The sequence below is a fragment of the Copadichromis virginalis genome, linkage group LG7 (genome assembly GCF_057382275.1).
Source record: "Copadichromis virginalis isolate Kocher_CV1m ecotype Utaka linkage group LG7, C_Virginalis_male_GT1.1, whole genome shotgun sequence".
In the NCBI taxonomy this organism is placed as follows: Eukaryota; Metazoa; Chordata; class Actinopteri; order Cichliformes; family Cichlidae; genus Copadichromis; species Copadichromis virginalis.
The window spans coordinates 59955767-59971171 of NC_140624.1; the positions used below are offsets into that span (position 1 = coordinate 59955767).

The window sequence follows — 15405 nt, forward strand, 5'->3', positions numbered from 1 at the left end:
TTTGATCTCATATGGAGCATACAGAGCTGAACAAAAGACATACAAGCAGCTGTATATGATTGTGTCTATTGGTGGGGTTGTTGGGAAAGCAGATGCATTCCCAGTCATGATGTAATGTGGAATTTGTTGAAATCAGAATCGTTCTACCAGCAGGAGGAATAGATTTAGAGCTCTATTAGCAATCAGTATTGCAGTGCAGTAAAGGTAAATTGAAGGAATATAACACACATTAAGGCAGTTTCTTTTCACAAAACTGGGAATAAAGTGATTTTTCTAGGAAAGAACGTTCTTAATATGGCTTAATTATCAGCTGACAAAAGCTCCTGCTGGTTTGGATTATTGTTGCTTGCTCTGGAAACATTCACACTCAGCAGAATAAGTCTAATGAAAACTCTAATTTTCATTTCTTTAATTGCCAAAAGTATTTTCTTTAATTTACCACATGATTGTAACTATTCTAAGTGAGAGTGGTTTTATTGGCGGTTAGTTTCATCAGCAAGAGGTGGGAATCATTGTGTGTTTTTCAGCCTTTTTTAAGAAATAAAACATTATCCATTGCCTCCCATATCTCACCAAAGAACAACAGTTAAGCCAAAATGATATGCTGACAAGAGTCCTTAATATATGACTGCAGCATTTCTTCATAATAAGAGTAGAATGATGTGGAGGAAAAAAAGAAAAACTGAGACACACTGTGCTGAAAAGTGCATTTTCAGAATGCGCTAGAAAATGTTGGATCTGTTTTTAGGTTATTATGAGACAGGTTAACTGGTTTAGCTCACTTTTAGATCAAATTAGATTGAGAGTGACTCAAACTAAAATGACTTTTACAATATTGAGAAGCACAAAAACACACAAAAATCAAATCTACTCTTGTTTGCTGCTTTTGTCTTTAAATAGCATTGTTTCTTGATATAAGCAGTTTTGAAGGTACTTAGCAAACATATTGTTTTAGTGCTTTTTGCCTGTTTTCGTAATCTCAGAGTAACTCCATGATGTTGAGATAAGGGTTCTGCTGCTGGAGGACTGCCTCTTCTTGTTGTTACTGAAGTTAATACATGCTGCTTATACTCTGTCTGTATGCTGTAAAGATTAAAAGATATTAGTTTTGTGTGATGAAAAGATTATAATTTAAATTAAAACCAGTCCTTTAGTTTTTCTCAGACAGCCAACGGGAGAAGCAATTCATACAAAGCAGGCCTGGCAGGTTGGCCGCAGCAGTAAAATTCTGCTGTTACCTTACAACAGTTCTTTGAACAGTCATTCCCAGTGATTGTGTGGCAAGCACACATACAGGCTTGTTTAGCTTTTTGATCTGCTGCTCAGACATTACAAAACAGATTGGATGAAATCAACCACAGTGAGGAGTCTCTGCCACGAAGAATTCAGTCACAGGCTTACAAGGACAATTATTAAAATGAGAATGGAAAATTGTAAGGGTGCTAACGTCACACAGAGCAGCAACATTTAGACGGTTTCACCTTGTCAGACACAGTGATGGTGAAACTGATCAGTTCAGTCCACCACATTTTCTCAGTCTTACACAAAGAGAGTGAGCAAACCAAATTCTTCTGTTTGGCATTGTGTGAAGTGCATGAGACTTGTTTATACTGACTGAGCCAACAAGACAGTGGACACAGCCAGAACACCCCTTTTCTGCCATGTTATGTAACTGAAAATCTTCATCAAAGCAACAAGAGGAGAGTACCATTAGCTGCTATCATGCACTTACAGTATGAGACAGCCTGCTGACAGAAAATCAGGTAATCCCTTAGTTAGCCAAAACATTGTGTTCACCCCTATATTAGTTTTCTGTTGTTGTTTTTTTAAACTGAAACCACGCCTCCAAAATCTGGATGTCTACAACATCTTTTCCACTGGTGCCTAATCTAAAACTGCTTTAACAAAAAGGTTGCTGCTATGTTACTCTAGCACTGCACAATTAAATTGCAGGTTCTAGTTGCTCTTATCTACTTAGCCAGCTGGATGAGAGCAGAGCATTGTAATTCAGGAGAATGCCCAGATGCCTCAGTCCCCAGCTCCTCCAGTCTACATGTCAAAGTATCTTTGGGAAAGATACTGAGCCCTGAGATGCCCCATATATTAATTGGAGAGGGAGTGTTTCTGCGAATGTTGTCGTCAGAATGAAGCGCTTACGCTTCAATGAAGTCTCAACTAGAGTAAAAAAAGCACTAAAGAAGTACCAGTGAGTCTTGGATATCACATGAGCTTTACACCATTTCTCTTACATCCAACATGCTTACTTGGAGATTTATTTTCATTATATTCACCTGCCCAGAATTTGCAAATTAAAATGAACTAGTAGTTAAATCTGATACAAAATACGTTTTTGCATATGAGATAAGTGCCACTGTGCATGGTTCCTGATAAATAAAAACTAAATAAAAAGCAAAAGATCTGAGTTTCTCATGCTTCTGACTCCGTCACAATATAATTAGTGCTATTCACTTTATATGAGGTTGATTAGAATGTTTTGCCTCATCAAAGCATTTTTTAAAATTAAAACACATTACTCCAAAGCAGAGAACTTTGCATCTTTAAGTTGGCAGATTGTCTACATTAGATACCCTTTCTGACGCAACTCCAAAACTATATGTGTCTTTGCTAGGGATCAAACAAAGATCTTTTACTTGTTAAGTAGACATGTAAACTACTACACTATGGAGCCGCCTTGAAAGAAAAACACCTATACACACAAATTTGTCCAAAGAGAGATGTCAGGTTTATTGGTGATTCTAAACAGACTGTGGATATACTTAAAGTATATAAAATACCTGTTTCCCATTCAATGAAAACAATAAGGGGGGTCATTTACATTTTGAGAAAAAAACATGCGGTCACACGAGGTCTCCATGCAGGTGAAACAAGCCATCCTTGAGCTGCAAATGTTTTTTGTTGAGGGTTGGGGGTGGGGAGAACATCCAAGAAATTGCTACATTAGGAATAGCAGACAGAAGAAAATAGTGGTGGATGATCACAGAATCATTACCATGGTGAAGAGAAACCCTTCACAACAGCCAATTAAGGGAACAACACTCTCCAGGAGGTAGGCGTATCTGTCCGGCAATTTGACTGATGAGTTTTGTTTTAGTGGTTACCAGGAGTCTTTCCTTTAATCTGATATAACACCTTTGGGATGATATAAATCCAGGCCTTCTCATTCAACAGCATTGTCTGACCTGCACTTCCAGAAGAATCCTAAAAAAAGTCTATAAAGACATTCCTAAACCTTGTGAAAAGCATTCCCACAAGAGTTGAAGCTGTTGTTATTGCTGCAAACAGTGGGACGACACCATATTAAAGGCTATGTATGCTTTAATATGGTGTCGGCCACATACCATATGGGATGCCACTCAAATTCATATGTGTGTTTGGCAATTTAGTTTATGTTTAATAACTGAATTTCATTACATTTGTGTGTGTTTTATTGTTTGTTTGTTTGTTTCTATTTCAATCAAGCTAGCTAGCTAAACAGATTAGACTCTTAGAAAGCACTTAGAACAATGTGCTTGTGCGAATTGGTGTGAATGGGTGAATGCACAAGTTGTGTAAAACACTTTGAGTGCTCAGAAGAGTAGAAAAGTGCTATATAAGAACCAGTATCATATAGTATTTACAAGGTAACGGGTGGGAAATAACATACAATTTTTTAGGTATCTGTAGTTCAATTGAGTCTGGCTGTATGATGCTGACATTACTTCCTGGTAGAGATGGGTAGAAAATAACCCTGAATGTAGTCTTCATCATGCTACACTAATAAATGAACACCATCACTTAAATGGTAAATGTTTCTATCAGTGCAGTGCACCAAAGCACAGCATGTGACATTATGAAGTAAATGTTGGTTACACCCGCATGTAATGACTATAAACTAATACACCATTAGAGTCTAAACCACCAGGTACACGATACTGTAAAAAATGAAGGTTTAATTTACAACGGAAACAGAAAGAGGATGGCTTCTTTGTTCATGTTGTTAGCTACTGATAGCTTTCACTTGGTTACTGAAATGGTGAAAATATGAACAGTAGGAGTACCTACTGGCCAACAGCCTGTATCCACAGGCTGTGAGGCTCCTGAACTCTCTGCCCCCCTCTCACGGACAATAACCATATCCAACTTCTTAATAGCAATGAACTGGTCTGCATTGGTGCATCATATCTTTATTCTCTTCCCCCTCCTGCCCCCCCCCCCCCCTCTTTCTTAAATAGATAACTATCATATCTGATATCATATCTCACAGTACAATAATATTGAATGGGTTGCATTGTTGTATTTTGTCATGTTTCTCAGGTCTTTGTCTGAATTTCTACGAACATTATTGCTAAGGATTGTCTTATTGCATTGGAGTCACACTGGGTTAAATATGTACACTTGGGTTTTAAGGGGTATTTATTATTTTCTTCTTTTTTTGGGGTTGTATGGAAGCCCCAAACGCAATTTCATTGTTCTTGACAATGACAATAAATAAATAAATACTAAATACTAATACTAAATACTAATACCTGTGGGAACTACAGTGCTACAGAAAAGCATATGTGTGTGCCTGTGTGTGTGCGTGATCTGTTTCACCACAGGAACAGTTGTGTTTATCTCTGATTATTCTTTTTAACACACCCAATTTTTTTTTCTGTTTTTAGTGTAAAGTAAATGTTCATACTGACGCTAAATGCTAGTGTTCATTTCAATTCAGTTCAATTCAGAATTGAATTATCAGGGCCCAGGTAAATTTACATAGCACCAAAGCAAAACAACTGTCATCAGGGCACTTCACATAGTGTACTTTACATATACTTTTTATGAAAACTCAACGGTCATGAACATGCAGCAGAGTTATTATAGTTTTGTATTTTCTAATTAGGTTTTATTTTTATTTCCTTTTTCCATTTCAGGTTTTTGGATTTTCTTATTTCAGTTTAGTTTTTATTGTTCTAAAATGTTTAGTTTTACTTTAGTTTTCATTCGTTTCACAGTTATATCTTTTAAATTTATTACTGCATGGAGGGCTTGGAAAATTAGCACAGGTATTACAATAAACACACAATAAACGTGTCTATCAATGAGTCATCAGGCAAGTTGCAATTCTTTTTTTAACCAAACTAATAGATACTAAAAACAAAGCAAATTTCCTCCACAAAAATCAGTTCAGTTACTTTAAAAAAAAATTTAAGTCTAGTTTTTATTTTTATTTCAGTTAACTAAAATGTTTTTTCACATTTAGTTGAACTTTTTAGTTCATTTTCAGGTAACTATAATAACCTTGCCTTGCAGACTTGACAGAAAAAGCTAATAATTTTTGTTTTGAGTACAACTTGGTGGAAGTGGTGGATATCTGCAGGGCTTTTTATCAGTGCAGTTCAACCATGTGTGACTTACCTGCCAGGTCTTCTTTAGAAGAAGCAATGCGAGGGGAACTGTTGCCAGGTTCAATCTTTAGAGAAAGCCTGTAACACAAATGTTTCCATTAGATAAAAGAGCTCAGTGCTGTTGTGTTTGTCAGTTAAAAGGTAGTTTCAGATTTTACTAAACACACTAAACATTACGCAACTGAGTAAGGCGATGTCACATCATCTGCTGATGAAGAAAATTCTTTTAATTAGCATTGTGTTACTTCTACATAGAAGCCGTCTCACTCACACTTTCTTTTATATCTCAAGTCTTAGGTCAAGCAGTTACGTCGCCCATAATACTCGCAAAATATCAATCACTTTCTTTGGTCTCTGTTTGCCACATCACCACAAATTTCTTACAGCATATGCAGTTTTACTGGGGCTGAGACAGACAGCATTAAGCAACATTTTTTTAAATGTAAAAATGAGGAAAGATAGATTTACTGCTGCCACTCCTCATTTTTTAACATAGTCTAAACACATACTTAGTCTGGATAGGATTACCTTGGCCAGCAGTAATATTGTTAGGAGTCTTGGACTAGTTTTTGACCTGGATATGTCCTGTGCATATTAAACAAATATGTAGGACTGTCTTTTTTGATAAAGTATATAGTTAAGATTGGATCTGGTGACCCTGAATCCTCCTGAATCCTTATTTATGCTGCTATAGGCCTAGATTGCTGGGGGCGTCCCATGATGCACTGTTTCTTGTTCACTCAGCTTTTTCACTCACTATGTGCTTATAAACAACTCAGTATTTAATCATTAGTTATTATTCATGTCTTTTTAATGAAAAACACAAGCCTTGTAATTAGAGATGGACCGATCCGATATTACGTATCGTATCGGTCCGATACTGACGTAAATTACTGGATCGGATATCGGAGAGAAATAAAAAATGTAATCTGATCCATTAAATATCAAAAAAAGCACCTCACAAAACTTGCAACACGGCGTAACTCAGCTCATAACCGTAGCACTCTGAGCAGTATGCATCACGTGATAGAGCGGCTGTGCGTATTTGTAGCCTCGCTACCAAACTGGTGGCATTTCATCTCCGAGGAAGTTATCCCAGAGAGAAGTAAAGCAAGTGTGTAAGTTCATCTCTGAATGTTTGTAAAGCATTCCCACGTTAAGCTTAACAACCGATATATGGAGCAACTGCCTCTCTCTCCCTCCCTCTCCTGCTGGTACTTCAGTCGTGAAACTGATTAATGATCAGCTGATCGGCTTTTCTGTCGAGTCCGTCTCTCTTCTTTGTTTTTGGCCCACTTTGCACCAGAAAGAGGAAACCAGCGGCTGAACAACAGCAGCACGTTTAACCTTGATAAGCTTTTGTTAGAATTAATTTAATATTACTTTCTAGACCAGGATCCTTTTTTACGTAGCTGACGGCTGGTAACTGTGCAGGGGCGGATCTAGCAAAGTTTAGCCAGGGGGGCCGATAGGGCATTAACAGGGAAAAGGGGGGCACAAAGACATACTTTTCTTTCTTATTCTCATTTAAAATGTCTAGCTTTTAATAAATAATTATCTGAATCTTACACCCAAAGTTTTAATCTGATGTAAAATGTATAGAAGTCCATGATTGTATATAGTAACTGTTAAGTTTAATATACCCTAGTAAGCTATACTACTTTTTCCTTTGGAAAGATACCATCTGTGCAGTCTGCAGTTCTGTTGAAGAAAGATGTGGAATCTATTTAATTATTCTTGAAAAATAATTTATTTCTGTGCATTTTTTTTCCCCACACTGCATCAAATTAAAGTTGATTACGTTGATTAAGCATCATGAGGTGGGGGGTGGTTCCCTATTTTTTTTTTGCTGGGAGTTTGCAACCCTATTAGTTAGGTTGCTTAATATTTCTGCTAAGTACTCTTTAAAATACCAGAATAGGAAGGATGGAGTAGGTTTAAGATTATTAGATTGATCAGTATTGCTGAACTATGAAATATTTTGGGTGCAGTGTATTTTTTACATACAGGTATAACAGAATAGCTTTAGTGTTGTTGTTTATTTAAACTTGAGTATGAACTTATACAAAATGCAACAAGATATTAAAAAAACAGTTTTATTAATTGAAAAACACATTATATTGGATTCATATCGGTATCGGCCGATATCCAAATTTATGATATCGGTATCGGACATAAAAAAGTGGTATCGTGCCATCTCTACTTGTAATGCCCCAAAAGGTTGAAGTCTTGTCTTTGTCTGCCAGTAACTGAAAGTTTCTTTTTAGACCAGTCTCATTTTGATCTGCCTTTTGCTGCTGGATTTAATATGCAGTATACAATACTATGCAGTATTGTAATTTCTTTGGAAATACGGATTAAAACTTTAATATTAAATTCATGCCATAAAATGCCTTGATAAGATGTAGGGAAGAGGACACAATCAGCCTTAGATTAGCCTCCTCAGAGATTGGACCTTAGTATTATTGAAACAGTTCCATTCAGCCAACATCCAAAGAAGAGGTTTGGAATGTTCTTTAAAAGCCCGGAAAACTATTCCTGAAGACTACTTAAAGAAATTACAAAAAAAGATTGCCTTAAAGAGTTAAAGCTGTTTTGAACAATAAAGATGGCAATACCAAATACTGACTTTAAAGTTCATGAGAAATATACAAACTGTTTTTGCGTTATATGCTGCATTTGCATGCATGTTCACATGTTTCCATTAATCAGTGCGCCTACTGAACACTTTCCTAGCATAACAAAGAAATGACTGGTAGATCACTGTATCTTTCACTGTGTCTCGCTACAACTACTAGCAGCAAACCTTTACAACACAACGATTACCAATTATATTATGGAGGCTTTACATTTATTAACTTTTTTGAGAGCCAAGAAAAGACATGTCACGTGTTCCTGCCCAGTTTGCCACTAAATAACCGTCTATGACCTATGAGTCAACTTTATTGAATAAGATGCATCTTCTGTACATGCAAGCTCATCCTACACAGGGTGGTTTTTGGGTGTCTTAGTACTTGTTCAGGAAATCTCACCCAGGTGAATTTGTTTCCATCATGAACATCTTGAGAGTTTAAAAAGCAAGTTACTGGACTTTAAAAAATTTTTGTACATTTTTCACCTTACATTCAAGAGCCTTCTTCAGGTATTTATTTCTGAGTTGTCTCTTAGGTAGTCACTGACCCACTATTAATCACATGCCTCATCAAATGAGCCAAGCTGGAGAAGGCAAGAGATGGGGTACACACAAGGCTAACACAGAGAGACAGAAAACCATTCACATTCAACACGGACAACTATGGGCAATTTATAATCATCAATTAATATAACCACACAAACTGCATGTATTTGGACTATAGGAGGAAGCCAAGAGAACATGCACACCCCAGACAGAAAGGCTCTGGCCAGATGGTGGATTCAAAACCAGGGCTTTCTTGTTTGATGCGTCAGTGCTAACCACTGCCCCACTGTGCTGCACCAGCCCAATCTTGTTAGAAACAAAATTATTATACAAAACCAAAAACTATCATGGTCAAAATAGACCTCCTGATACTAATAGCGGATTTGTCTATTTTGTTTTGCTGAAGTCATTTGTTATAGTTTTCAAAAAACCTCACGTCTCCCAAGCAATCCCAGCTTGTTCTTCTTTGGTGAATCTGTGGCTCTTGGTCTTCTGTTCACCCTACAGATTTCCAATGGGACTGAAGTCAAGTTTTTGTGCACACCAGTCAATAACATTCACTTTGGTGATGGAGTTATTTCTTTAGCAGAAGCGACACATGTTTTGGGTTGTCAACCCAGACCCAGTTTTGCTGCAAATACTTGAGAGTTTCTTTCAGAATTGTCACATAGCCTTCTTTCTTCAAGATTCCTTCCACCTTGTTGTCTTTAGTTGTTCCTCATCCACAACTAAAGACTATAAGGGAAAGAGCCTTTCAGTCTGTGGTACCAGGACAGTGGTACAGTCTACCACTACAGCTACATTTAGCTGATTCTGTGGACTCATTTTTAAAATTAGTTAAAATATTTTTTGCTTAAAAAACTTTTTTGTTGATGATTTCATTTTGTACTTACCTGTTTATTTTATTGAATATTTTTATTGCTAATAATTGGCTTCTCATTTTCTTTTTTCTTTTACTGTTTTCTGTTGCACAGTGCTTTGTGACAGTGCTTGAAAAATTTACTGTGTTGGCTCTATCGTCCCAAATGATATCATATTTCATTTCATATTTAAAGCTTATATGACATATCATTTATGTCCAACTTGAAAAATTATGATGACAAAAGTGACCCTAAGAAACCAAGAAACAAGCAGAGCAACCTAGACTCTGTCAGATAAAGCCATCAATGTCTGCTGAATGAAAGGACACACTATTGAAAAAGATCCTTTCCATTTTGCTTCCTGTGTATTGACCGTCCTCAATTTTACACTTACACCCATGCTTCTATGTGCCTGCCATAATCGACTGAAATCAAACAATTGTCAAATAATTAATTTCACAATCCCATGCCATTCACATTGAAAACACTTACTTGAAGTTATCGTCCTCTACAAACTTCTGGAGTTCCTCTATGTAGCGAACTGACAACAGATACTTCTGAACATGCGGCAGGGTCACCAAGTGATCTAATGGAAAAAAGAAAAAGCAAATTACCTTCAACACAACTCTTGGTAGAGAATTAACTTTAAATAAAGTTACTTCTCTTGTCTATGTTCTCCTTCAGTACATCCATGAATTTTCTCAGTGGTCTTTCTCTTTTCCTCTTGACTGGTAGTTCCAGCTTTAGCATCCTTTATCCAATATATCCACTATTCCTCTTCTGCACCACCCAAACAATTTTAAGCCTTAGCTCTCTAACTTTTGGAACGGTCCCGAGTAAGCTGTAGGTCAGAAATTCAGAGTTCCCAGTCAGAAAATGGAAAGCCTCCTTTCCCACTCAGAAACTCAGAGCAGAGTTAACAATCCAACATGGCAGTACTGAACATAAACAGTAGTAAAACTATAAACTATATAACTTTTTCAGTCATACTATTACCTGTATACCTCTCATCCACCCACGTGTAATCTGTCTTTCATTTCTCTTCTCTTATACTTTCACCTCTCTAGGCTCTCTACCATCCATCTGCTCCCTATTCTCACTTTAGATAATAATGTCGTCTGTAAATATCATAGTCAATAGAGACTCCTGCCTGACCTTATCTGCCAACCCGTTCACCACTACTGCAAACAAGAAGTGGCTTAGAGTTGATCCTTAATGCAGTCCACCTTGTTTCCATCAATGACTCCTACTGCACACCTTATCACTGTCTGGCAGTCCTCATACATGTACTGCACCAGCCTTTCTCTAGATCCACAAAGACACAGTGCAACTTCTTTTGATCTTCACTATACTTCTCAACAGTATCAAAACAAACATCACAGTATGAAGCCATACTGCTGCTCACACCTCACACTTCCACCTTCTCAACATAAGCTACAAGTGTCAGAACATTTACATTTCTATCTTTCATCACACTAATCTGCGCACACTCTTTTGAGCTCAATCTGTCTTTCTAACCAACTGTCTGCATTCCATGTAGGTTATCCTTCCCTAGTGTCTAGCTATGCGTGCAACTAATTATAAGCCTTTTCCTTTGCTTTTGCCACCGCTATCTTGGCCTTGCACCTCGACTCCTGGTAGTCCTGTATACTTTCTTCATCACCTTGACAGCAATTTTATCTTGGACTTGCATTTATGCCTGTGTAAATGCACAGCAAAACATAGAAGTAAATTTTTTATCTGGACAACAATATTTTATATAACGCTAGCGCTCAATAACGCACAAGGATGACAGCAAAGCAATTACAGAATCAACCCACTGATTTACCATCTATAGAAGACTAGGAACTTATTTTGTCAGTTTAAAATTATCTGAATTATATGTATTAATATAATATTTTTTAAAAATAATTTTTCATCATGTTTATTAAATTTCACCGGTTTAGCACAGTGTGTGAGCAGGTGACCACATGCCACATGGCCAAAGAGCAGGAGTCGGGGTTTGAGTCTGACCCGTGGCCCTTTGCTGCATGTCTTCGCCTCTCACCTCCCTGCTTCCTGTCCTCTTCACTGTTATTATCCAATAAAGGCAAATTTATAAAATTTGAGTCTCTGTTCTTATACTTAAAATTAATTACTCTGCTTAAAATTGCTTACAGTACAATGCCTGTCTTCTTTCCTGTAAAAATACTCATGATTTCAAATCAATTACTTGTAATTACATTTTATTACACAGTAGTTACTTACCCCTAGTAGCTGAGCGTATTATAGTGTTGCCCATTTTTTTGCAGTGACATTTTAAAAATAACATTAAAATGTAGGTACAGCAAGCCAAGCTTATATTTGGGAACAGAAATGATAAAACACAAAAGTGACTTCCCTGAAACAAAAGCTTTACAATGACTCACTCATTTATTCAATGATTCCCCCGCTTAGAGTTACAATTTGAGTAATCCTAACTTTTAGTCACTTGCAGATAGTGAAAGGTAAACATATTTAAACTAATTAAGATCTCCAGATTTTTTTCAATAAAGCATTTAAAAGGCTTCAGAATAGTAATAGAGGATTTATATTTATTGCAGAAATTCACCCCTACTCGCCCCTCCGTCTGGGGCAACATTTCATGCAGGTATCTTGAACATTTTTATTACTCAGCAGCTCCCCACACAAAGCACACTGGAAACACCACATGCTAGCCAAAACAATTAAGGACTTGAATAAACTTAGTTCGACTGGCAGACACTTGAAAATTTTCCTGAACTCGTCAGTGAAAGTAACTTAAGCAAAGCAGAGCAATAAAGGCTCGGGTAACTAAAGCAGAGCCAAGCCATTAGAACTTTATACAAAAACCCAAACTTACATATAAAAGCTAAAAAGACCATATTTCTTTAGCATCCTGCAGTGGTGATCTACTTGGGTTATTATGAACACATACATATTTTGGCTTCATCCATATTAAAGATTTATGACATACAGGGCTGTGAAAAATGTTTAGGTTTTTTCATATTTGTCACATGTTTCAGATCAAACAATTTAAATATTAAACAAAATTAAGCTTTGTAAATACAAAGTGCTGTTTTAAAACTAAATGCTTTTTTTTTTTATTAAGGAATTACATTTTCACAGTACTGTACAACCATAACTCTGATGTCAGAAGATCATCAATATATACATGATTAGGAAACAGACACTATACTGTTCCTACTGCAACTACTGATGTAATTGTGTCTTACCATAGTTACATGACATCTGCAGGTCTGAAATAACTCTCAGAAGATTGTTCATCTGATTTGTCCTCTGCTCTGTCTCTATGATGCTGTCTGATGCAGGATAAGCCGAGTCAATGTAGATAATGTCCAACAGGTAGATCCCTGTAGAAGGCACAAAAAAGCTAGTTAAACTCTTCTAACAACAGGAATAATGATGGGTTTGAAAGCATACCCAGTGATTTCAACAGAAGAATTTATTACTTCAATGAAAGCTTTAATGTGTGGAAGCATCAGTGTTTTCTGTATTTGGTTCTTTTTAGTCTTTCTCACAATGTCTCATAATGTCAGCGAGAGATATTGTGAGAGCTAGAGGAGCTGCCAGAAGATTTCCCCTGGAAGTCATTAACACAAATGTGTTATATGGAAACACTGATAAACACTGTTAATCTTGTTCACTACAGATTCTAGTGAAAATGGGCATTAGGCTTTTATTGGTCATTGCAATGTTTTTACTCATTTATAAAGGATGTGGACATATTATTTACAACTGGAATACATGAATTATTTTGTGGATTTTGGTTATGAATAGTGGACTTTGGTAGTTGCAAACCTCAGGAGAATAATATAATTACTAAAATTTAAGAAAAACTGTAGTAAAAGCAATTTAAATAATCACATCAGCTCTGTCACAAGTGATCTGGAAAACAGCTGCTGAGTCACCAACTTTCCAACAATTTATTTTAACTTCTCAAGTGTTACAAAATAGTGGGGTGGAAACATACCCTGAGCATGAACAGAAACTCCCTTATCCTGCAGTGTACTTTAGAAAAATAACTACGCATACAATAATGTAGAACATTTTCTGCACTTTATATTTAACTTTATATCCACATAATATGATCAAAAAGGTGCCTGATCTAAATTCATTCTGCAATGTCTCCAGACATCCAGAGAAAGTCACAAAAAACTATCTTCAATTAAAGAAGAAGAACAATAACTGCTGGTACAACCTTCATCCGAGAAAAACTGTGTACAAGTGTACACAGAAGTACTGGTGTTGTGTTAAAGTGCCTGCAATATTTGTGCAGCTTTGTGTTTGTATAATGTACAATATGTAATCTGCAGACCAGGGACTAATAGATGGAAACTGTATAAAGATATTGTTCTATAAACAGTGAGATGCTTTTGGTCAAGCGATTATGGTGAAAATATCAAACAAACACATTACCTTTTCAAAGAGGTATATGTTCAGTTATTTAGCTAATACTTCCTTCTGTAGCTGATAAAACCTGAGTTCAAAGACTGTATTAAGGTTACATCCATAGAGCATGCTAAACCACCACGGTAAACAGCAAAAAAACCACGTTTTTATTAAGTAAAAGCAACAGCACAGTGGCATAGTGGTTGGAAATTTACCCCATGTAGATACCTTTCTGTTTCCCTCTCAATTATTATTCAGTGTACACAAAAAAAATTATAAATAGCCATGGCCACATTCCATTCCACTGTAGTGTCCTATACTCATGACCCAAGTGTTCCATACACAGTTACATAAATCAGTGTCAGCTGTTAGGCCACAAATATGGTTTTGTTTTTCCAAACATGCAAGCCATGTACTTTAATTCAGTACAGAAGGAAGTGATAATGTGCTAAACTTGTATGCTAACTGCCAACCATACTAAATACAACAGTACTAAAGAAAGTTCACAGTAACATTTTATTATATGATCCTAATAAATGGTAAACTGGTTGTTGAATAAATTTTAGTGAGTATAGAAATCAGAGGCAAAGTCATCGTCTAGCCCGTCAAATATTAGGAAGATTTGGGGGTTTAAATAGCTTCCTTCAAGTCTTGTATAATTAGGCAACAAACTTAGCACTGGTTTAAAAGACATAAACAAAGAAAACCTTCCTCTACTTATTCAGAAAATTGAGAGCGCCTTACAAAGTTGGGCCAATTTAGGGCTCTCTCTGTTGGGTAAAATGACATATAGGATCATTCATAGGAGGTACTGGACTCCCCATAAGATTGCAAAATTAAAACTGAGGGAATCAGATATGTGCTGGGGTGTGACAAGAGTAGAGACACACTAATACACATGCTATACGAATACCAAAAGAAATAGAATCTATGGAAAAATAATTATTGTTTCTCACTGAAATACTCGGAATACAGCCATTACAGATCCCAGTACTCTAGATATTAGGTATAGTAACAGACGACCTGAAGTTACTATTCCTTCCACCCCTGAAGTTATCGTAACTGATAGTCACATAATATCCCATAAAGTGATACAGGATATGATGTGATGCTGCTGAAAGAAAGGGGCGTTGCTGGCATGTGATGCCATGAAATGTTGATGCCTACTTTGTATATGAAAATATATAAATATACATAAATGTACCTTTTTTTTCCTTCTGTTATCAGCTCGTTGTTAGTTGAGTGGTTTGTAGTTTTTTTCCTTTTTTTGTGTGCATCTATGTAAATATTGTTGCTATTACATGTCACCATCTTCTCAACTCCACATTTGCTCAACTAGTCTACATGTGGTTACGGGACTTGGAGAAGGTATTCAGCTGCATCCCTTTGTCCTGTAGGGGTACTTTCAGAGTGTAGGGTAGTGGGCCTGTTGTTGCAGGCTACTAAAATGGATGAGGAAGAACTATTACTAACAATTACACACCAAGTTGACAAGATGTGTGCACATGGAAGAGGATCATGGAATCTACTGGAAATACTGAGTAACACCTCAGGCAGTGTTTTAGCATTT

General features: G+C 36.6%; 1 protein-coding gene across 2 annotated transcripts in view; it reads right to left on the minus strand.

The window, feature by feature from the left end:
• LOC146706380 (ras-specific guanine nucleotide-releasing factor RalGPS1-like) overlaps positions 1 to 15405 on the minus strand; it is an 86506-nt gene that overhangs the window by 12585 nt on the left and 58516 nt on the right. For both annotated transcript variants that reach the window (XM_085464529.1, XM_085464528.1), the window contains 3 exons: positions 12659 to 12796; positions 9918 to 10011; positions 5398 to 5465 (listed from right to left, as the gene is read on the minus strand). In XM_085464529.1, the coding sequence (XP_085320655.1) occupies positions 5398 to 5465; positions 9918 to 10011; positions 12659 to 12796 (300 nt within the window). The remainder of the gene's footprint in view (positions 1 to 5397; positions 5466 to 9917; positions 10012 to 12658; positions 12797 to 15405) is intronic.